Raw genomic sequence first — 23,622 nt, 5'->3', positions numbered from 1 at the left:
TCAGTAGTTAATAACTTAATTGGAAATCTTTGACTCATGATAGAACTTAATGTCTAAACATTAAAGGACCAACCACCTCAGTTAGCACTTCTGAAAAGGATTTGCAGGTATAAGTTCCTAAGTCATATGCAAAAGTGTCCTTTTCATGAGTTTAATTACATAACAAACTGAACATCAATTGACTAGAGTGCTTTTGCCAGAACATGCCCACCACCCACAGCGCGCCTTAAACAGGATTTTCTGTGTATGTCACTGATGGCAAGTGTGAACCATCTATTACTCAACTCTAAAATGGCGACTTTGTTTTTGGCATTTTCCTTGTTCTCTTCTGGTTGTTTGATGATTTAATATGACTACCTGAACATGTCTTTTGTCTTCCAGTAGCGCTGACAATAATAATAGTTTTCTCCTAAGAGGCAAATTAAAATTAAAATGTGTAACAGAAAATATGTATGAGATGACAGCATGGAAAATAATGTGATTACATTCACAAGAGCAAAGTAGGAATTCTTATTTTCAGTTATTAATATTTATTCAGCATCTGACATTTTCTAGTTATTTTTGAGAATAAATATTCTCGGGCAATAAGATGATTAAGGTCATTCTCTGAATTCATCTAGATTCTATTACCCAAATTCACCAAGACTGGTTTTTTTAATGAATGACATCACTTTTTATAGTAGTGAACAACAGCTATTCTTAGATATTTCCAAACTATGCCTTAAAAGACAGAAGAATACTGAGTTTTGTATAGTTCCTCCAGGATTACCACAGATTTTTTTCAAAATATTATTTAATTGGAGTGTGTGAAGTTGTTGAAAATGTGTTTTCAAACTCATCTCTGGGGGTGAAAATTGAACTTATTTTTAACAAGAGTTCTATCTATCTTGTTAATGATTTAATTCAAACAATGTTAAATTTCTTTTCATCCACTCATACAAATTAATTTCTAAATAGAAAAATGAAATTAGCAGGGAAGTAAACAGATTGACAAGCAAACTGATAAACTCTTGAACATTCTACACACCCAACTCCAACTATACAGTTGACCCTTGACCAATGCAGGAGTTAGGGGCCCCGACCCTCCATGCAGTAGAAAATCTGCATGTAACTTATGACTTCCCCCAAACGTAACTACCAATAGCCTACTGTTGACCAGAGGCTTCCCGATAACATAAACAGTCAATTAACACATATTTGGTATGTTATATGTAGTATATACTGTATTCTTACCAAAAATGAAGCTAGAGAAAAGAAAATGTTATTAAGAAAATCACAAGGAAGAGAAAATACATTTACAGTATTGTACTGTGTTTATTGATACAGAAGTATGCTTACAAGATGAATCATCTATCAGTACCTACATCAAAATTGTCTTATACGATACAAAACGCTATAGATGTTATATGTGTTCCTAACACTAGACATCAAAAACGAAAAGATAACATGAAAAAGAAGTACATATTTATTTACAGGTATAACAATTCATGCACTGATAATGAAGAAGCAGCAGTATGATTGCTTCATGGTAGCTTAGCTTGTACACTAATGAATGAATTGTTATTAAAAATTTTACTGCACACAGTATCACAGTTACATCCATAATACAGTATTGAAACAGTGTTAGATTTTTTAAAAAAACACTTCCCTGTGATGATAGGCTGATATGCAGTTTCTCCCATTATGAGAGAGAGAGAGGCATGCTGTACAGTAATGAAATTCTTTGAAAGTAAAGTCATAAAACAGTAAGAAAACTAACACATTATTAATTTTATATTAAATATCAGTCATGCTTAGGTAAAGATCAACTAGTATCTACATATTTTATGTATGACACACCTAAGTTTTTCTTAACTTTTTCAGCATCTCTAGCTACACAGTTCGTCTTTTCAAATTGTCACAAATCTCCAACAAATTTCCCAATATATTTATTGAAAAAAATGCACATATAAACGGACTCAAGCAGTTGAAACCCGTGTTGTTCCAGGGTCCCCTGTATTATGGTGAATTCACTTGCTCGGGCTGCCATAACAAAATACCACCAACTGGTTTAACCTTAACCACCAAAGGTTTATTTTCTCACAGTTCTGGAGGCTCAGAGTCAAAGATCAAGGTGTTCACAGGGCTGGTTCCTTCTGAGGCCTCTCTCCTCGGCCTGCAGACAGCCACCTTCTCACTGTGTCCTCACGTGGTCCTTCCTCTGTATGTGTCTATGTCCAAATTTCCCTTCTTATAAAGACAGCAGTCAGAGTGGGTTAGGGTCTGTGCCAACATCTCACATTAACTTATTCTCCTCTTTGAAGGCCCCATCTCCAAAGCCAGTAACATTCTGAGGTCCTGGGGCTTCAACATATGAACTGGGGGGGGGACACAATTCAGCCCATAACACATGGCAAGACACCAATTTTTCTATCACTGTTCGAAAAATATTTTCCCAGGCACAATATCAAAATTTTCAGATTAAAACTAAGCCCCTCAGCTACCCGGATAATCCTTCGCAGTATCAGACATCCGGGAATATCTGAAGAGGCTGACTGGCTTGCCTTTCAGGCTTGCACTTGGCACGGTGGAACCCTACGTAAGTGTGAGTCTTGGGCAAATTTTCACGCAAAAATTAAGACATGCTCATGTATTTGAAATAATAAATTTTAAAGGTCACAGTCAATACAACTCTACGTTTATAAAAGGGTCTTGGAATAATCATTTTTTTAAATACAAAAGAGATGTTTGTATTTGTTTTCCCACCGCACGACAAGGGCTGGATAAGTTCTCAGCAGTGCACAGCAGGACAGCACACGAGGGCTGTGTACAGGCCTGGGCGGCTGGGGAAACAGCTTGGTCTGTGGGAACCGTGTGGGCGAAGCTTGCCTGCTTCTCACCAGTATTTTTTCATAAAATCGCTACATCTAGGGTCAGGGCCACTCCTAACGAGGTCCTCAGCAACAGTGGCTCTCCTTAACGTAACTGTGTTTTCTGTCAGTTGGCAAGAAATGAATCAGAATACGGTGCAACCTGTTCTCCTTGTGAGGAGAACCGAAACCAGGCGGTGGAGATTACTCAGTATGTGGAGGAGAGCTAGCCCAGAAGCTGTGGGGTGTATCCTCTTCCTTACATCTCCTGGTAGCCCTGCGCTATAATCTCCGCATTCCCTTGCTGTGTCTCCCTGGACGCGACCTCTTATCCCCCGGGGCAGACCCAGCCTTCCAGGGAATCAGATGAATAAATGAGGTCTGGGGTGAAAACTCAGAGAATCTTATTTTCTAATGTTCATTTTTTTTTATTGAAGTATAGTTGATTTACCATGTTGTGTTAATTTCTGTTTTGCAGCACGGTGACTCAGTTATACACATATATATATTCTTTTTCATATTCTTTTCCACTGTGGTTTATCACAGGATACTGAATATAGTTCCCTCTGACTCAGTTATGCACATATATATATTCTTTTTCATATTCTTTTCCACTGTGGTTTATCACAGGATACTGAATATAGTTCCCTGTGCTCTACAGTAGGACCTGTTGTTTATCCATTCTATAGGTAACAGTTTGCACCTGCTAACCCCAGACTCCCAGTCCTTCCTTGAAGCTGCAGCCTGACTTGACAAGGCCTCGCTGGCTAATTTTTCCTGCCCCCCTGCCCCCCAGGGCTGCTAAGGAAGGTGGTCCAAGAAACCCAACGTGCCGCTGTGCGACCTGGGGCAACTCACATCGCCTCTCTGTGGCGTTTCCTCATCGTGAGGTGGGGACGGGGATGGTGCTGACCTTTGCTGCGGTGAGGATTTCACGGGTTACTGTGTGCAGAGCGCCGAGTGCGGGGCAGCATGGGAACCCAGAGCTCTGGGCCCCCTCCTGCCCATCCTCCGCTCAGGCCAGACCCCTCCTCTCTGGGCTCCCCCTGCCGTCGCGGCCCACGTGAAAGGAGCGCTCCTTTTTCGCACCTGGGGGCGCCTGCCTGCCTGCACCCATCCCCTCCCCCAGGAAGCGCCCGCTGTCTCCCCTTGCCGTTTCCTCCTCACCAGGCCCTGCGCTGAGCACTCGCCCAGAGCACCGCCGCCGTTAGGGGCTGGAAGGGCAGTTTCTTCACCCAGCACGAGGCAATGTCCCCATAGCCCCTGTGGGTGACTCGCTGCCGCGCAGGGCCGTCCCACGAAGTCCAGTGGGCCTGAGAGGTGGGCGTGACTCTCCTCTGCCGCCCCCATCCACACAGGCCTCAGGACGCCCTTTAAAGACCCTCCCGGGGGGTCGGATCCTGCGCTGAAACAAGATGTTATCACTTCTCCCGCTCGCTGGGCACAGGGGCAAACAGTAAGGAGGAGGGGGCCCCTGCTTGGAGCCGGGAGGGGCCGTCGTGGGGGCCCCGCGTGCGTGTCTAGGCAGCTGCAGTGACCTAGAGCCAGCGGGCGGGGAGGGGACGGGAGAGGAGAGGCCAGGCCGAGGGCAGCCGGCGCCGGGCCGGGAAGCTGGAGGGCGCACGTGCGGAAGTCACTCCTCCAGGCTGGCGCTGCGCTCCCGCACTCAGGACGGTGACTCTGACTGCAGCGCGGGAGCGGGCTGGGAAGAGGGGACACTCGTTGTAACAAGCCCTGGATCTGCGGGGGCTGAGGCCACGCAGTCACGGTGAAGGGAAGCAGGGATGACGCCAGGGTTTGGATTTCAATGGTTGGAGAGGATGGAGCGGAGGAATTGAGGGTGAGACAGGCGCCTGGGCGCTGGGGCAAAGGGACGGGTAGGAACGGCGCACTGTTGTGAGTGCCATTGGAGGGGCCGCCCAGCAGGCAGGTGGAGCCCTGGATCTGAAGGCCAGGAGAGACGCCTGGAACCAGGATAGCCTTGGTGGTCGTCAGCACAGACGTGGATGGTTTCCAGAAGCGTCCCCTGCAGAGAGTGGAGGCAAGAGAGACGGTGGTCCTCACAGAATCTCCAGCTCAGGAACCGTGAGGAGCTGCGGAAGAGAGAAGGCGCTGATCCAGAGGGACCCGGGGCAGCCAGACAGAAGGAACCAGGAGACGGAGCGGAGGACGAGCCGGGCCAGCGTTGGAAGCGGAAGGCGGCGGGTCCACCGTATGAAAGGCTGCTGGAGGTCAAGAAGAGAAAGGGGACCTACTCCTTTCCAGGAGGTCCCTGGGAAGCGGCACCAAGGAAGTCACCGGGAGCTTTGGAGAAAAACTCAGTAGAGGCAAAAAAGGTTGAAGCCAGGGGGCTTCCCTGGTGGCGCAGTGGTTGAGAGTCCACCTGCCAATGCAGGGGACACGGGTTCGAGCCCTGGTCTGGGAGGATCCCACATGCCGCGGAGCAGCTGGGCCCGTGAGCCATGGCCGCTGAGCCTGCGCGTCCGGAGCCTGTGCTCTGCAACAAGAGAGGCCACAGCAGTGACAGGCCCGCGCACCGCGATGAAGAGTGGCCCCCGCTCGCCGCAACTAGAGAAAGCCCTCGCACAGAAACGAAGACCCAACACAGCCAAACATAAATAAATAAATTTAAAAGAAAAAATGGTTGACGCCAGATTGTAAAGCCATTTTTTCAAATTACCTATGAGAATCTTTCACGCTAATAGGAACATAGGTGAGGCGTCAAGAATTTCTTTGTAACTAGCAAAGACTCAACATGGGCTCTTCTGAAATCGCTCGGGTCTGATCAGCCAAGCGAAGAGCCACCGATGACTTGTCAGCTTCTGAGGGTGTGCAAAGCGGGCCTTGCTGTCACCCGGCGCGAGTGCTGAGGTTTTCGGGTTTTCTCACCTGTGCTGCACCTACTCCAGGAGGCGTGCACGTTCTCCTCTAGAATGTATTTTCAGCTCTGCATCCTTCTTAAACCTCACTTCAGGCAAGAATACCCCGCAAATAGAGAAGAAGAGGCACATGTTTGCCACTGTGGGTTTTTGTTAAATCCGCAAGCTGTTTAATCATCACCAGTCCCTAACTTTGCTGATGGCGTCTCTGCTGTTTTAGCAGAGATGGTGAGTTTGCAAGTCGCTATGAAGTCATTCTGGACAGCCAAGTCTGTGACACGTGACAGTACAGGACGCTGCTGGGGAATATTTTATGGATCATTTATGAGATTTTTTTAATCAGCGAATATACTCCCTGGAATATTCTTTTTATATATATAAATTTATTTAGTTAGTTTTGGCTGCATTGGGTCTTCGTTGCTGCACGCGGGCTTTCTCTAGTTGCGGTGAGCGGGGGCTACTCTTGGTTGCGGTGCGCAGGCTTCTCATTGCGGAGCACGGGCTCTAGGCACGCGGGCTCAGTAGTTGTGACACGTGGGTTCAGTAGTTGTGGCTCCCAGGCTTAGTTGTTCTTCAGCACGTAGGATCTTCCAAGACCAGGGATCGAACCTGTGTCTGCTGCATTGGCAGGCAGATTCCCAACCACTGCGCCACCAGGGAAGCCCTGGAATATTCTTTTTGTTTGTTTCTGTTTTGAAGATAATTGCTTGTGACCGCATTTTGCCCTGAGGCTGCATTAAACCAGTGTGTTCACCGAAAACGCACTTACTTGGCAGCATCTAATTTTTAACCTTTTATTTGGCTATAATTTAAACTGAATCTCCTATTCATTGCTGAGACAAAAACTGTTCAGGAGCAATCAGCATGTGTGGGCACTTTGTTTATTTACGTATTTGTTCCACACTTTAAAATTTACACAGGATTTTAGACTCCTAGGAAATTAAAATGCCCAAATGTAGTTACCGTATTAGTGCTCACAAAAATCCTAGGAAGGCAAGTTACCCACTTGTAGACTTGCTTGTGTCCAGAAGTTCTTACTTGCATTTTACTACTCTTATCTCTTTAAAAGAAGACCAAACAGAATGAACAGAAGAACTTACTAAATCCTGAATCTAAAACAATATTAAGCATTAGAAGAAAAACCCTACTCCCAGTGATGGGAACAATATGACCAGAGAACTTTCCCGACCCCTAAGTCAGCCAAGGGAGGTATCTGCCTGCCCCTTTAGTGAGGACATCTGGTACATTGTATACAGTGGGGCTAATTTACGTCTCTATCAAGAGCTGAAAGCAAGAAAATGAGACTGGCCAGCGCATCCGGGCAACCCTGGGGTTCCTTAGTCGCTGGCTAGTAGCCCAGTCTGAGATGACAGGATGGTCAAGGAGTCTCGGTATGCGATTCTATAACTAGTTTTGAAGAGTCTCAAAGTCTAGATACCGTATACACAAATGCAGACCTGTATTACTGGGTCATGATTATGTATTAACAGGAAAATAACATTAATGAATCCCGCAACTAGTGATCCGCACGCCTTCGGTGGTGACCCACATTATCAAGTTCTGAGCCTGGTTGGCTGCCGAATCTGCCCCGTGATCAGCAGCGCCCCTTGACTGGACCCTAAAAGGCTCGAGAGGGCTGCCTCGGGAGAGGGTCAGCGACCAGAGGCCCTGGGTCACTTGCAGGACGAGCCCCAGGCCCCTCCTCTTCAGGCGGACAGATGCTGTATCTCTCCTGGGGAGTCAGAATCAGGGGATTGAATTTGCTGAACAGCGAAAGAGGTGGATATGGAACGCTCCTCAGTAGAGGTGACGGACACGACGCAGCGACATGAAGTGGGGTGCATCCACACCAAAAACATGAGGTCTGGGACATCAGGCGGCCATTTCTGAGCCCTGAGGAATTTGGTCATCTCTCCCGAGATGGGGGTGCATGCGGGAGAAGTCTGGGGTACACACTCCTCTCCTGCTTGTCTGCCTGCCCTCCTGACCGATCCCCGGCCTCCAGCACCGAGCCTGGCACGTCGTAGGCGCTCAGTGAATGTGTGATGAGTGACTGATTCGGTCCCTCTTTCCAGCATCACGCAGGGAAGCAACCACCCTGAGCTCGTCCAGGGCCCCAGGCTCTGGGCACATGGGCTCTCGAGTCCTGTTAGAGCTCCTGGCTAGGGGACTGTTCCTCCCACCAGGACGCCACAGAGGGACGGACGGCTGCCACGTGGTCCCTGGAGGCTTCTTCAGCTCCTTCCCAGCACAGCCAGGGCCCACACACACAGGAGGAGGAGCTCGATGACTATTTATTGAGAGAATGAATGGACCCATTACCCGGCACTTGCTTCCCCGTCCAAGGCAGTCCTTGAGAAGCTAATGGGACTTGTTAGCTGGCTCTCGCGTGGAACTTCGGGTCTTACTCCGGAAGCGGGGGCAGAAAGCACTGGGCTGTGTGTGACTGGGGGTCTGACACCCAGGCACACGGACGCGCTGCCTCGTGGGCACGATTTGTGTGACTCAGAAGATGACACGGACCCGCCGTCACTCTTTCGTGTGGAGGCCATCCTAACCCAGCCCAGTCCCACCACCTGTCAGTCGTTCTCAGCCTGGGCTGCAGGTTCCAATCACCCGAGGAGGTTTATAAAGCCTCTGGATCAATTAAGTGACGTTTCTGGAGGCGGGACCCAGGCATCGGCGTGTTTTAGGCTCCCTGGCTGATGGCAAGGGGCAGCGGGGGCTTGGGGACTCTGCTGCCTTTACGTAAAGCCCATCAAGCTGCCTCCCTGGTCCAGTCGGCTGAGCCCTCCGCCCTCACGAGGTCTGGCTGTCGGCCGCCTGTCCATCTGTCTGGTGGTGGCACAGTCACCGTCGCTTCTGTTTTCTAGTCGTTCTTATCTCTGCATATTCGTATGCAGGGTTTTTACCCTGACTCAGAGGCCTGGGACAAGACTTTTGCAAGATTCTGTAACTCGTGGCAGCACAACAAATGCACCTACACTTCCTTATAAGTGCACATGTGTTGTGTGTATATATAGCCTATATTCCACCCGGGGTTTAACTTTGCTGTGGTTATTTCTTCGCGCTCAGAAAATTGCTTGAGCAGATTTCTTCCGTTTCAAGCCAGTTGCCAGTTGAGGTTTGTGGCGAGTCTCTGGCCCCCTCTAGTGGTCACAGCGGAGCATGTCTGTTTCGAGCGTAGGTCTCCTCCGGGATTCCTAGCCTCTTAGGTACCCGCAGCATCGGAGGAGACTGGCTTCAGGGTCTTTTGCCCTTTGCTGCTGTATGAGCTCCAGGGGTGCAGTTTGCCCTCATGAGGAAAAGACAGTGAGAGTGCAACCTACTGCCCCGCCTTCTGTCCTCCTCCAAAGGCCCTTCCAACAGCACCAGTAAGGACAAGCCATTCACTCTGTGCCAGGCGTGTGAGCAAAAAGAGCCCTTTCATACCAAAGTATCTCTTCTGTGCTGTTATTTTGTGTTAAAATATCAACATCTTAGCATTAAGACAATAGAAAACGTTGTGACTAAGAGCTCAGCACTGGAGCCACACTGGCTCAGATCCCACGCTTACCAGCTGTGTAACCTCAGGCGACTCACTTAACCGTTCTTGGCCTCAGTTTCCTTATCTGCAGATTGGGGCCGACAGGAGTCCCCATCTCGCAGACTATACTGCCAAGTGCCGCCTGGCAGTGTTGTCATTTCAATCACTAAACGTACTCTAAAGGTCTGAATTTTACTCCGGAATGATTTGCCCAAACACTCCTTTCTACCAGGCAATACATAGATCATATTAAACTTCTTTTATAAGCGTCTATTAAAGTCTTCTGCCTCTTTTTCTGCCTGGCCTCAAGGCATTTCCTTGTGTCTACACCAGAGGTCAGCAAACGACAGGGTGGCGCCGAAGCCAACCCAATGCTGTGTTTGTAAGTAAAGTTTTCCTGGAACACATCTACATGCTCTCGTGTACGTACTGCCTGTGGCTGCTCTCGTGCTACAGTGCAGACACGGGTGGCTTCAGCAGAGATCATGTGACCTACAGCCTGGCCCTTTACACAAAGAACTTCCAACCCCTTGTCTAGACCTTGGGTCCCTCTGATTTACATCCAGCTGCGTTAGGAGGGCAGAGATACATAACATTCAGGATTGCGTGTGTGAACCAAGCTTCCTCCCAACTCGGGGCTCTCCAACCCCAGCTCTCACCTTTTCCCTTCACCGCATAGTCAGAAGGCTTAGTACCTGACATGGAATGGTCTGGGAGAGAAAAAAAAAGTCGAAGAATTAACAGGCCTTTCAAATTCATAGTCTAATAGCCACTTTGGACATTTTCCTCAATTGTCATCATCTTCATGTCTTTCCTGAAATCTAGAATTATTGAACCCTGGGCTTCATTTCTTCCTGCAGATAAGCAGAAAACGGCCTACTCACTCCACTTCGCAGAAGCTAAGTGCATCATGGGCAGCTGGTAGCTGGGAACTTACCTGACCTCCAGAGCCCTCGCTAGACCCAGATATCAAAGGTGGTAAACTCTTAGGGCTTCACGTTGACATAATGGAGGCAAAGGGCTCAGGGCAGGGCCAGCCGTTCAGCAAGGGCACAGCAATGGGAGACCCACCCCAAGGCAGGCGGTGAGGTGGGAGGACGAGGCCTTCACCTCCCACCGCCAGCTCCGTGTCCAGGACAAGGACCCTGAGTACTCGGGTCAAGCTCGTTGTGGGCAGAGACAGAAGCCATTCTAGACGTCCAGCGGGACCAGGGAAGTGAGGGGGCTTAGCTTAGTCTCCCAGATCTTCCACTCTCTACCTTCTGATTTCAACCACGAAAACCGAGTGCAGTTCCTGGAAAGGTGAGGGGATTGGGTGGAGGGAGGGAAGCGGAGGTGACTGGATGGTATAACCATCTCGAATCGCCAGGCCCTGATGACCGGGGTCTTGGCTCAGAAGGGTCATCATACAGTGGCCAAGATGGGCAGGGAGCACGCCTCCCATCCTTGCCCTCCTGGAGCAGGCCTGGCACGGAGGAGTTTTGGAAGCCTCTACAGCAGTCTCTTAGGAACAGAAAACTAAGCTTATACTCTGTTTAGACTTTAACCACATGTGTTCATCCCTGTGTTCTTGATGGTCCTGTGATATATAAAACTCATTCAGCAGCTGAATTACTCTCCCACCAGGCCCTGCCCTCCCCACCTTGGACGGTTTCATTTTGCTGTTAGCACTCTCTTTACATTTGGTACTTACTGGGTTATGGTGTCATTTATTCATTGACTTTCAATGTTTTTTCCTTTCTCCTTACTTCCTCATAATGATATCTTATAATTTGTGATTTAGTTGTTCTGTGAAATCCTAATTATGTTAGTAATTTGAGGGAAAAGAATACTATATTTCCATGGTTTTCAGAAGCATCTCTATTTAACGGATTCTTTTCTGAATCAGGCAGGGTCCTAATCATTAATGAATACACAAATTTGTTTTACTTTAGAAAGTTTGGGGTATTCACGAAACAGAGTCAGAGTCTTATGGTCTCCCTGAAATGCGCCTTGAAGAGCTCAGCTCTGTTCCGTTCAGAAGGTGTCAGGAGTCTGCCTTGGCACGGAACAGCAAGAACAGCTTTGGGCGACCAGAGAGGAGCTCGTTCACATCCGTTTCTTCAGCGAGCATGTACTGAATCGCTGATCCTTGCCAGGGAGCTTATGAGCTGCTGGGATGAAAAACACAGCTTCTGACCTCAGTGAATCTCCTCGAGAGGTCCGTGCTTGAGCTGAACCTGAACAGTTAGCATTTTGGGTAGCGTGCCAAGACAGACCTCTGAGAAATGAGCACTTTGATGACGAGAGAATCTGGAAGGGCTGGTGTGGGGCTGCAGGCAGAAGAGCAGGTGGAGATGGGTGAACGTCTGGGGAGAAGAGGGGCGCTGCCTCCGCCCATCAGCCCCTTCCCTAGCCAGGCGGAGCCTCCAGACAGACAGAGACAGCCCTGCAGTCTGGACCTCCTACAGCCTGGTGGAGGCCGTATGTAAGCAAGTAATCACAGTGTGGCATGTTAGTTACTAAAACGAAGGCTAATAGACAAGTGACTGACTGCTTGGAAAGAACTGCAGAAATTTCCATTAAAACAGCGACGTTAGAACCGAGTCTTAAGTATCCTGTAGGACTTCAGGAAGAGGAAAGTCCTCGAGTTCCAAGGAGGAAGTGAACGAGGATGAGGTGAGAGGGGTGGGCAGAGGCCAGGCCACCCACGGCCTTGCAGGATGTGCTAGGGAATGTGATGCTCACCCGGTAGGCCAGGGAAAACCAATGTGGTAGAGAAAGGGGGTAAGAATATTAAGGACAAATGATTCAGGCATGATTAGGAGACAGTCAGATTGAAGTTAATACAATTCCAGGATCGAGTTTGGGGCTTTATAACCAGTTGCAATCAGCTATCGCTTAGGATAGGTAATTTTCCACTTAAACGCTACTTTTGTCCCTAATCTTCCCACTTTCCTCCAAGGAACAATAAGTTTTGGTTCCTAGAGCCTAGCTGACTGATCTGCAGCCTGGGACCCATGAGCGTGATAATAAGCGTCTATGAGCCAATTAATAGTTGAATAAACACCAACAAGTTTAACATTTACCTGCAGTAAGGCTGCACAGATTCATTAAAATGCTGTGCTGCTTTGCTTTCCCCAGGAATTATATCAAGTTATTGCAGTAACTGGTTATCTCAAGCAGCTTCGCTCTTCATGACATCATGAAATTTATTGACGAAATATTGTTTTAAAACACGGAGTCCATGTTGGGGGAGACATTGTAATTAAAAAGACCTCTGGTGGCCAAAGGAGGGACTTCCCTGGCGGTCCAGTGGTTAAGACTCCATGCTTCCACGTCAGGGGACATGGGTTCGATCCCTGGTCGGGGAACTAAGATCCCATATGCCACTCGGTGCGGCCAAATAAATAAATAAAACCTCTGGCTCTGAAGAGTTTAGACATCCAGCTTAGTTGATGAGTGTGTTATGTTTGAAAAAAAACAAAAAAACAAAAATAAACCCTTGGGTACCTAATTGAGCAGTATTCTGCAGAAATAATTTATGAAATTTTTCATAAATTTCTATACAAATGTACATTTCCCTAAAGAGAATGAGAGTTTTGTAGCACATCTGCGTCTCAAAAATGTATATAGTTACATAAAAGACCATTTTAACAACTTTTTTTTTTTTTTTTTTGCGTACGCGGGCCTCTCACCGCTGCGGCCTCTCCCGTTGCGGAGCACAGGCTCCGGACGCGCAGGCTCAGCGGCCATGGCTCACGGGCCCAGCCGCTCCGCGGCATGTGGGATCTTCCCGGACCGGGGCACGAACCCGTGTCCCCTGCATCGGCAGGCGGACTCTCAACCACTGCGCCACCAGGGAAGCCCAACTTTTATATTTTTATAGGGATGCATTCACTGGGTGTTGATCTTGGACTTCTTGGGGTTACATGGAAAAGGTAGAATCGCATTTTGACTTTGATTTTAATTCAGGGTTTCAATGGACATTAAAAAGGTGCAAGACTTAAGTATTAATGTTTAGTCTCTTTTTTAGTGTGTTTTTCTACATTCAAGCTGTGCTTCACAGGAGCTATTCTTAAATTGTCCACTGTAACCTCGGGCTTTTCTGTTGCATTTCTGCAGGAGCTTAAAATAATTTGCTGCATGATGTTTTTCCCCCGAGTTTCCTCTATATACTAGTGAGCCATTTGGGTGACTTGTTTCAGTGAAGTTATGAAGATTCATATGTAGTATGTTGCTCTTACAGAATTATGAAGTTTCACGTCGCAAAACGGAAGTTTAAGGAAACATTACGCCCGTATGACGTAAAAGACGTCATCGAACAGTATTCTGCTGGTCACCTGGACATGCTGTGCAGAATTAAAAGCCTGCAAACACGGTGAGCAACGCGAGGGTTACTTGTTCTACAGGAACAGGCACAGAAACTGTCCGGGAGGAACGTCTCCCTAGTAGAGAAAACTCTTGAATTCCATGTTTCTAACTCTTTTTTTAGTGAACAGCTGGACTTTTGCGTTGAAACGCAAAAGATTTTATTTAAAAGTAAATCAGTCATTAAAAGCCTCAATGTATCGGCAGTGTCTCAGTGTCTCACCTGTGAAAATGGGGTATTGTCAGTGGCTGCCTAGGGTCGCGGTGACGATTGAATGAGTTAATGCAGGGTCACCGAGTGCTCGGGGAATGTTAATGGTTGGTGCTGCTGTCATTTCCGTTATCGCCCGAATCCTAACCATCCTTCAGAGGAAAGCTAGTCTTTCTCCTTCGTTAAACTTGACCCACCAGCCAGCCCACAAAGACAGAGCTGTCCCTCCTCTGACCCCCTAAAGCGAGTAGAGTCCACTGCAGGGAGTAGAAGCGCAGCTCACCTTGGAATACTGTGCCGGAGAGTCAAACTGAGGACCCAGGGTTGACTCTCATACTGCTTCCCTGTGGGAAGCCTGTTCCCCGGGCCCTGGACCCAGTCTGGGCCCTTCCCTTCACACCTGTCCTGCACGGGGCTAGATACACACCGTCTTGCCAGGGAGCATCTTCTCTAGTGGTTGAAAGAAATGAGTTCAGTATGTTATTTCAAACATGTAGTTTGATTGTGTCATCTTGAAGCCAAGATATTTAGTCAGTTTCATTTTTTTTAACAGCCTTGCTTCACTATCAGGCCCCAACTACCAGCATTCAATTGAACAGTTCTTAAAACACAAGGACTGAGTCTTCAATGTTTGTGTATGCCCAGAGCACACTTAGCCCAGGGTGAGGCATATACTAGGCCCTTGGTAAAACACCTGTTGATTTCTATAACATTAGTTACAGAAATCACAGTTTTTTTGTTCATTTCCTTCAGCAGGTAAGTATTGAACCTGCAGTGTGTGCTGGGCACCCTGGGCACCCAGAGATGAACAAATGACCCAGTCCTTGTAGAGCGGCAGTTGAATGGATTAGATGTCATGACTGCCTGTACTCCTGTGCACACAAAGTAAACTGGAAAGTTGAGTCCATATTCCTTATAATTCAGTTCTAAAACACACAAAAAGGAAGAAAATAAGTGTCCAATTTAGGCTGACTAGGTCTCCTTGGAAATTGTTTTAAATCACCTGTGATCCTGTTACAGTCTCTGCACAGGTAGCCAAGGTTTTCCAAGTCCTTTCACAGAACTACCTAAGGCTCCCAACGTTTTTGTTTGCTTGTTTGTTTATTACAAATGTAATTGGTTTTCTTTTATTTTTCTTCATAGTGATAGGGTCACTACTTAAAATACACTGTAAAATCTGCAATTTAAATTTTATTTCATGCTGCATTGTAGAAATAGTTTACATAAATAGCGTCCATTTAATCATTTAAAACAAAGGTTAAATGTAAATTAGGATTCTGTATTTATACCTATGATTATTTATGATTTTCTGGTAAAGTTTTATTTTTCTGAGGGTGAAGGAATTAATGTTTTTGAAAGTAAGATATCTTTAAACTAATTTGATAATTTCCAGAAATCAATTGACCTGGAGAGAATGCCGTAACATTACAAACAGGATTTTTTCATTTAACATGTTTGTTCAACTGGTTTTGTTGTTTCTTTGTTTTTATTGACATATAGTTGATTTACAATGTTGTGTTAGTTTCAGGTGTACAACAAAGTGGTTCAGTTATACATGCATTTATACCTTTTTTTTTTCAGATTCTTTCCCCTTATAGGTTATTGCAAAATATTGAGTATAGTTCCCTCCCAATGTTTCTATAAAGTTCAACTGCTGCAGAATTTGCAGAACTAATCTGGAGTTTCTTGCTTATGTGATGTGTGTATACTGTCCAACTAGAAATCCTGAGATGGAGACTACAGCTTTCTTATCTGCTTATCTTCCATATGTCAGATGTATGATAAATGGTCACTGAAAAATCTGTTCTATTATTAACATGAAATAGTCATAATTATGATTTTGTCATTTTTAAGTGGTTGAATTCAAGAAACACCTGGTCCGGGGTGGAAACAGACAAATTACTTGGTAGTTTAGGACATTTTTTGCCTCCAGAAGATCAGCCATAAGTGATTTCATCATGGACTAGAATAATGAGAAAATTAACCTCGTGTAATTTTCATGTGAAGAAAATAAGCACGTCAACTGGAAGAAGTTCATTTTTATTTCCTCTTACGTAAATAGAGATAATTGTATTTTTCTTTTCAAAACCCTTCCAGCCTTCCAGCCTAGGGCAGTGTCCACCTTCAGCACTCATAATCAGATCTCTTTCTCTGCTAGTGTGGATCAAATTCTTGGAAAAGGGCAAATCACATCAGATAAGAAGAGCAGAGAGAAAATAACCGCAGAACATGAGACCACAGATGACCTCAGCATGCTCGGCCGAGTGGTCAAGGTTGAAAAGCAGGTACAGCTCAACTAAACTGCTTAACTTTTTAGCCAGATTTGTTTCCAGTTTTATTGAGATATAATTGACGCATATCGCTGTATAAGTTTAAGGCGTACGACGTAATGGTCTGACCTCCATATACTGTGAATGATCTTAGCCTCCATCATCTCATAGAGACACAATAAAAAGGAAAGCACAGGGCTTCCCTGGTGGCGCAGTGGTTGAGAGTCCGCCTGCCGATGCGGGGGACACGGGTTCGTGCCCCGGTCCGGGAGGATCCCACATGCCGCGGAGCGGCTGGGCCCGTGAGCAATGGCCGCTGGGCCTGCGCGTCCGGAGCCTGTACTCCACAACGGGAGAGGCCACAACAGTGAGGGGCCTGCGTACCGCAAAAAAAAAAAAAAAAAAAAAAAAAAAGGAAAGCACAGAAAGAAAATAACTTGTTTTCCTTGCGATGAGAACCCTTAGGATCTACTCTGTTAACACCTTCCTGGGTACCAGCCACCTGCCTCCGGTCCCCTCCCTCCACCCGCTGCCTCTGGTCACCATGAATCTGATCCTTTTTCTATGTGTTTGGGAAGGGGGTTGTTTTTTGTCGTAAATTCCACGTAAGTGAGATCATACAGTATTCGTGTTTCTCTGCCTGACCTATTTGACTTAGCAATATGCTCTCCAGGTCCATCCCTGCTGTTGCAAATAGCTGGATTTCCTCTTTTTTTATGGCTGAGTAATATTCCATTGTGTATATTTATATATACACACACCACAACTTATTTATCCATTGATCTGCAGTGGACACTTGTCTCTGAGCCTTGGCTATGAACATGGGGGTGCAGACATCTTTTTGAGTTAATTTTTGTTTCCTCTGGATATAGTCCCAACAGTGGAATTGCTGGATCATGTGGTAGCTCTATTTTTAATTTCCTGAGGAACCTCCATACTGTTCTCCACAGTGGCTGCACCAGTTGACATTCCCACCAACAGTGCAGGAGGGCTCCCTTTTCTCCACACCCACATCAGCATTTGTTATCTCTTATCTTTTTGATGACGGCCCTTCTAACAGGAGTGAAGTAGCCAGAATTTTTTTTTAATCAAAACTGATTATAGGCAGTTGGATGTATTTTAGTGAGTAATAGATTTTAAAAGGAATAAAATCAAGAAAGAGCAAATAAATTAAATCTTCTTTATGCATAGACAGTGTTTCTCTAAAACACCTGGATTTCCATATAAGAAATAGAAAATTTCCTTTCATCAATTAATACTCGAACTACAAACAACTGTAGATTTCCAACAGTAGAATAACAAAGATCTAGTTTTTATTTGTGTTTTGGTTATTTTCATTGTCTCTCTTATGTCGAAAAAAAAAAAAGCATAATAACTATGGTAGTGCACTGAATGTTTGTTGACCCTGAGAGTGTATCATCTCATACAAAGACAGCTTTTAGAAATCAAAATGCTCCCCCAATTTGATTATAAATATTCCAAGCATTTTATACCTTTATTTTTAAATTTAGAATCGCCTAGATTGATATCTAGGGTCTTTTTTTTGTTTTTTTGTCTGTACCGCACAGCTTGTGGGATCTAGTTCCCTGACCAGGGATGGAACCCGGGCCTCCTGTGGTGGAAGCGCAGAGTCTTAACCACTGGACCATCAGGGAAGTCCCAGTACCTAGGGTCTTGATTTCTTACAGAATCAGTTCCCTGCTAGGCAGCAGTAAAGTCCCAGAATGTCTTCAGGGAAGTGGCTGAGGAAGGGCAACCTGATCGGGGAGGAGGGTCTGGAAGAAGTTGCTTTGTACAGCGCTTATATGGTTTTTGAAACATCAATTTTATCTTATTTTTTTTATAATTTATTTTATTTTATCTTTGTGTTGGGTCTTCATTGCTGTGCGCGGGCCTTTCTCTAGTTGTGTCGAGCGGGGGCTACTCCTCATTGCAGTGCGAGGGCTTATTGCGGTGGCTTCTCTTGTTGCGGAGCACGGGCTCTAGGTGCGCGGGCTTCAGTAGTTGTGGTTCACAGGCTTCAGTAGCTGTGGCTCGTGGGCTTCAGTAGTTGTGACTTGTGGGCTCTAGAGTGCAGGCTCAGTAGTTGTGGCGCACGGGCTTAGCTGCTCTGTGGCATGTGGGATCCTCCCGGACCAGGGCTCGAACCCATGTCCCCGGCATTGGCAGGCGGATTCTTAACCACTGCCCCACCAGGGAAGCCCCTGAAAATCAATTTTAAAGGCTGGGGAGGCAGAAGGGCGCCAGTGGAGACCAGGCGGACGGACGGCGGAGCGTCCTGCCTCTCAGCCGTCCGTTCCCGCCCTCACGGCTGGAAGGGGCATCCTGAGCTGGTGCCCAGTCAGGACTGCGAACGACTTGCCTCTCCGGACTTCACTGTGCAGGCACAGCCGGACTTCTTTCTACATTCTTATCAACAGGCGTACGTTTTCCCCTCTTTCAGGTCCAGTCCATCGAGGCCAAGCTGGACTGCCTGCTGGACATCTACCAGCAGGCCCTGCGGAAAGGCTCCGCGTCGGCCCTCGCACTGGCCCCCCTGCAGACCCCACCTTTCGACTGTCAGCAGACCTCGGACTATCAGAGCCTGGCCCCGCCCGGCGGCCGCCTGCCCCGCTCGGCCAGCGCGGGCCTGGCTCGGGGCCTGCAGCTCATCCTCACGCCTGGCGAGCTGGGGGCGCAGACCTTGTACGCGCTGAGCCCCCCGGCGGCCCAGGGGCCCGGGAGCCCGGGGGACGGCCCGGCGGCGGCGGGGGTGGGCGCGGCCCGGCCGGCGGCTCCTGCCACCCTGCAGATCCCGGCCCCGCTGCCCGCCCTGGGGGCCCTGGCCCCCGGCCCCGCGGGCCCGCACGAAGGCCTCCCCGACGTCTCCGCCCGCCTCGAGGCCGCCAAGGAGCGCGCGCTGCGCCAGAGCCTCGACCTGGACGGCGCGGCCCTGCTATCTGTCCGGCCTGCGGCGGCCCAGGACCGGGGCAAGTCGGCGTCGGTGCAGAACCTGATCCGGTCCACGGAGGACCTGGACGTGCCGCTGTCGGGGAGCGAGTCCAGCGGCTCCAGGGGCAGCCAAGATTTTTACCCCAAATGGAGGGAATCCAAATTGTTTATAACTGATGAAGAGGCGGGCCAGGAGGAGACCGGGTCGGACGCCTTGCACGCGGGGCCGCCGGCCCGGGAACCCGCCCTGGCGTCGGACTGTCTCAGGACTGGACGGTCCCGATCATCTCGGAGCGCAGGAGCCACGGAGGCCCTCGGCCGGGCCCATGCCAGGCTGAAATGAGGCCCTCGCTCGCTTCCCTTGCCCCGCAGCCTCTCAGCCATACACGTCGCTGCATGAACTCTTCGGGAAGCCCTTCTCAAAAGTTGAATGCCCAAGAATCAGGAAGAGCAGGAAAGGCAGTGTCCAAGCCCGTTACCTTTTAATTGCATGACAATGCATGTTCAGGGGACGGCTGAACTTCCCAGGTAGGACAACATTACCCCTCATTCAGGAAGGTACCTCGCGTTAAAACTCCTGAGAAATCAACACTGCTGGTGCTGTGGTGTGTGTGAAAATGTCAAGGTCAGGTCGTTTATAAGATTGGACTATGTCTTTTGAAATGATGGGAGTAAGCGCCTTCAGATTTCAGGCATTTCTGCTTTGTGGTAAAACACAGAGTACAGTTTCAGAATTAGGCCATGACGTGCGTACACGTAAACATAGTATCAGCTGCTGATAGGGTGTCCAGTAAAGCAGAATTGGGGAATCACAGAAACGGCTGCCTGTCCAAGACGTACTTGCCAACCCGTTCCTATTCAGGCATTTTATTATTAATGTAATTTGAATGTCAATTCGTGTGCTTTTGGTGACTTCTTAACGCTGTGGCCAGCAACTTTGCACGTCATTTTCATGTTCTTTATGACGAGAATGTTCTTCGGTTAGAAAATGTGCAAACAGTGAAAGTCAAGGCCAGTGGGGCAAATAGGCTGACTCTGACACATCTGACTTCAGTGGAAACGTACTCCCTGATGGCTCGCTCCATCAGCTGCTACACAAGCAAACCAAGTCCTGAGAAGCGGACAGCCGGCCGGGCAGGGCTGATCCGTGTGTCCTGCAGCGCTCTCCACTAAAGGCAAGTGCGAGAGGCTCTTCCCACGGCTGATACACACGCAGGATCCTGGGAGCAGACGTGTGAGTGAGACGGGGATGGAAAAGGCTTGAAAAGAATCCAGACACGATACCGGGAAACAAGTGAGCTCAAGAAAACGACTTCCCCCTCCAGGGCCGTGAGAGGGAGGGAAGCAAACCAAAAGGAAAGACCTTGATTTTTTTAGAAAACGAATATTGCTAAGGAATTCAACTACCTAAACATCCCTTCTTCTTATATACAAGCAGAGAATTTTGAAAGGCATTTATTTTTTAATATGCCCTGAATGTCTTTTGCCATTAGGTAGTACATTTTGCATATGGAAGGCTAAAACTAAACGTCCTTTACTTTTTATACTGTAGTGCACATTTTCTATTTTTCCCAAGAATGTTGCCCCCAGTCTGAAATTACTGGCTCAGTTTCCTGGTACAAACATTTTATGGTTCAAAGTCAGGTAACACTGGCGGGGTCTGCGAATCAAAGCACTTAATAATATAGCATGGCAGCAAAAACCAAGGGACACCAAAAGAGAAATGTATGTACCAGATAGCAAGCTAAGTTGACCGCTTGTTAGAAACCAGCCTCGCTAGCCCAGACCGTCAGAACTTCTGCCAAGGTAACGGCACCCAAAGGGCCAGGAGAAGCGAGAGAACACTGGTTAAACTCTCACCACAGAAGGACTTAAAAAGAAGAGTTTTTTCCTTGGCGGTAGTGCTGCCTCCGGGAAAACTTTCCCAGCGGCCAGGAGGACCAAGCAGGGCTGTCGCCGGCCACCCAGAGGCCAGAAGATGCCCTGACACCCGCCAAGTCCCTCCCAACTCCCTCCCCAGCCGGGTTTCTCCACCCCAGACTCCCCCCGCGACTTTTCTTCTCCACAGGCTTATGGACTCCCTGCCACAAGTTCCCTTCTGGACTTCACCAGCCGACATCCCCAAGTAAACCGCTTCTCCACTCACCCAAAATGCGCTTCTCAGCCTTTTAAGACCCTGTCGTTTTTGATAAACACTGAACTTTGGCAAGATTCCTCTTCTCGCCCCACCGGGATCCTAGCACACTCCCCCGGAGCATGTCATTCAGAGTGTGCTTGGGTGCTGGAGATACGCAGAAGAGAGTCTAAATTTGACACTCCAGTTGAGAAGAGGTTCTCAAGCTTTCGAAGCCATTATTTTCATTTTCGAACCGTAGAGTGTTAGTAAAGTATTAAATGCAATGTTTCATCTACCCACGTATCCACTCAAAGTTGTGATCCATCCTCCCAAGGAGGTTGTACACAAGAACACACACACACACACCCCTACCCCTCCACTGACCCGAAGCCAGACCCCCGCCGTGCACGGCAGGCCTCTCCAGGTGTCGGCCGAGGAAGAGGCAGGCGATAGCAGCTTTCAGGTAGCACTGAGTCTTGGACACACTGTCCGGGTCAAACCCCACTGGCAGCAGGAACTCTGAATGTACGGGGGACCCCTCTGGCCCCTTTAGGCCTCAGACACAGCACAGTTCATCCGGCGTTGCTGAAGACGGAAGATTCAGAAACAAACCTAAGCCCATCACTGAGGGTTACCCACAGCCCCGCGTGGTAAATCATGTTAGGAAAAGCTTTCATACATCCAAGCCATGACCATTTTGTGTCTGTCTTACTCTATAGCGCAGAAAGTCCTGGATGTCGAAAGCCGGTTGTCTTGTGTGAAAACTGGAGGGTTGTGTCTGCTCTGTTCCTCTCGGCAGAGCCGAGAGGGGCCTCCCACTTACACTTAGCAAAGTCCCTTCGGTCAACCCCAGACGGCGTCTCGAAGCACAATTCAGCTGAGCGCTGATCAGCCGCCGGCTTTCTCGGTCCGTGTTCGTCTGCCTTCTGCAGTTCGTGGGGCTGATCAAGCTACCGCTTCCTGGCAAACATCCCTTCTAGGAGGTGAACTGAGAAACTTTGCTCTGTCTGATCTAAATGTTTGCATTGTGTTCAACTAAATTAACACGTGTAAGATTGCAAGTTTCGTTTAAAGAAGACACTTGACTGAGTTTTTAAGTCTTTATCTCCTGTTCTAAGGTGCCTTTCTTGCCTCCCCTTGGCTCAGTGATTCTGAACATTCTTAATTTGCCAGTAAAACAAGTCTAACAGAGAGGAGGAAATCAGGCACAAAGTGACTAATTCTCATGCCTGTTTGCAAAGCAAACTATAAGGAAGGATGCAAGTGAGCAACTAAGTGAATAGGTCACTTCATCCAGATTGAGAAAATATCATAAATGTTAACTTATCTCCCCAGAAGCTATTTTTTGCCTTAAAATGACATGGTTGTGTTTTTGTAAGAGAAACTTAATTTAATATAATTATGTGCATTTAAGTGAGCAGTTCTGGAAGTCGTGTATGACAATGCAGTTGTCTGTTTCCTGAAAATAAATCAGGAATATCATATCCATTTCAAGCTACCATTCAAATGTAATTTCCTTTGCTCTCTTTTACTGGGATTATTTGTTTTAAAGTAAAACATTAAAAAGATGTCTATAAACAGCTAGTGTGCTTTCATCTCGTACTAACTGGTTTGTTCTGAACTGAGTCCTAGTCGATGAAACTGATCGTATACAGATTTGGGGTTGAAATTAAAAATTACCTTTTTCCAGTGTTGCTGAAGAAACCATTGGTAACTGGGGAAGAGGAGAGATTTACAAATGTTGTTGAGGGTATCATAAGAAAAATTAACTGGATATTATACTGAATATTTATTTTTATGTTTTTAATTTGATATATCAAAACAGATGCCAGCCCATATGAGCCTTGTGTCAGCTAATAATAAAAGGGTTTGCTAAACGAGTGATAAGAAGTGGGGACCAGTAGGTCCCCAAATGCTGGAACCCCTGGCTGCTCAGAATGACCATTTGTAGCACCTACCCAGCGCTGCCCAACCAGGGGGCTTCTGCTCCAGAAGGGATCTTCCCCTTCTGCCCTAGAACCCCCCCCTCCTTCTGGTCCACTAGCAGTTTTGCACAGTCTGCATCATTAAGTGCAGTGGAATTATTTGAAAGGAGGCTCAGAATGTTAGAGCTCTGGAATGCAAAGCAACAAAGCCCCAAGAGAGCCGCCTTAGACGCAGGAGGAAGGGTGAGGGGCTGTCGCGTGAGGGGCCTCCCCCCATGTCTCTGAGGAGCGCACGCAGGTCTCCCTGCCTGTCCTGTCACCTTCCGGAGACGAGTGAAAATAATCAGCAAACTTGGAACGTGCTTGCTTTGACCAACTCAAAAACGTAAACAGCTTCCAAACGCTTTCGCTTTCGCACCTACCTTACAGCCTCTCTCAGTCCCGCCTTTAAAAGCAAAATATACGGACAATTATTCTACCCTCATCATGGGTACAAGTAGGTTCCCAGACCTTGAAATGCCCACTTTCATCACCCTGCTTTCGACTACTTCAAGCACCTGGTACA

At 47.6% G+C, this 23,622-nt stretch overlaps 1 protein-coding gene across 5 annotated transcripts in view; it reads left to right on the top strand.

Annotated features, from left to right (window-relative positions):
• Positions 1-20,390, top strand: part of KCNQ5 (potassium voltage-gated channel subfamily Q member 5) — a 580,339-nt gene extending 559,949 nt beyond the window's left edge. For all 5 annotated transcript variants that reach the window (XM_060030362.1, XM_060030361.1, XM_060030363.1 and 2 more), the window contains 3 exons: positions 13,483-13,614; positions 15,974-16,100; positions 18,529-20,390. In XM_060030362.1, coding sequence (XP_059886345.1) covers positions 13,483-13,614; positions 15,974-16,100; positions 18,529-19,359 — 1,090 coding nt within the window. In that variant the 3' untranslated portion in view covers positions 19,360-20,390. The remainder of the gene's footprint in view (positions 1-13,482; positions 13,615-15,973; positions 16,101-18,528) is intronic.
• Positions 20,391-23,622: the final 3,232 nt, after the last annotated feature.

Source organism: Delphinus delphis, chromosome 14 (assembly GCF_949987515.2).
Source record: "Delphinus delphis chromosome 14, mDelDel1.2, whole genome shotgun sequence".
NCBI lineage: Eukaryota > Metazoa > Chordata > Mammalia > Artiodactyla > Delphinidae > Delphinus > Delphinus delphis.
Note: the sequence above shows the minus strand (reverse complement) of the source record. Positions and strands in the feature narration are given on the sequence as shown.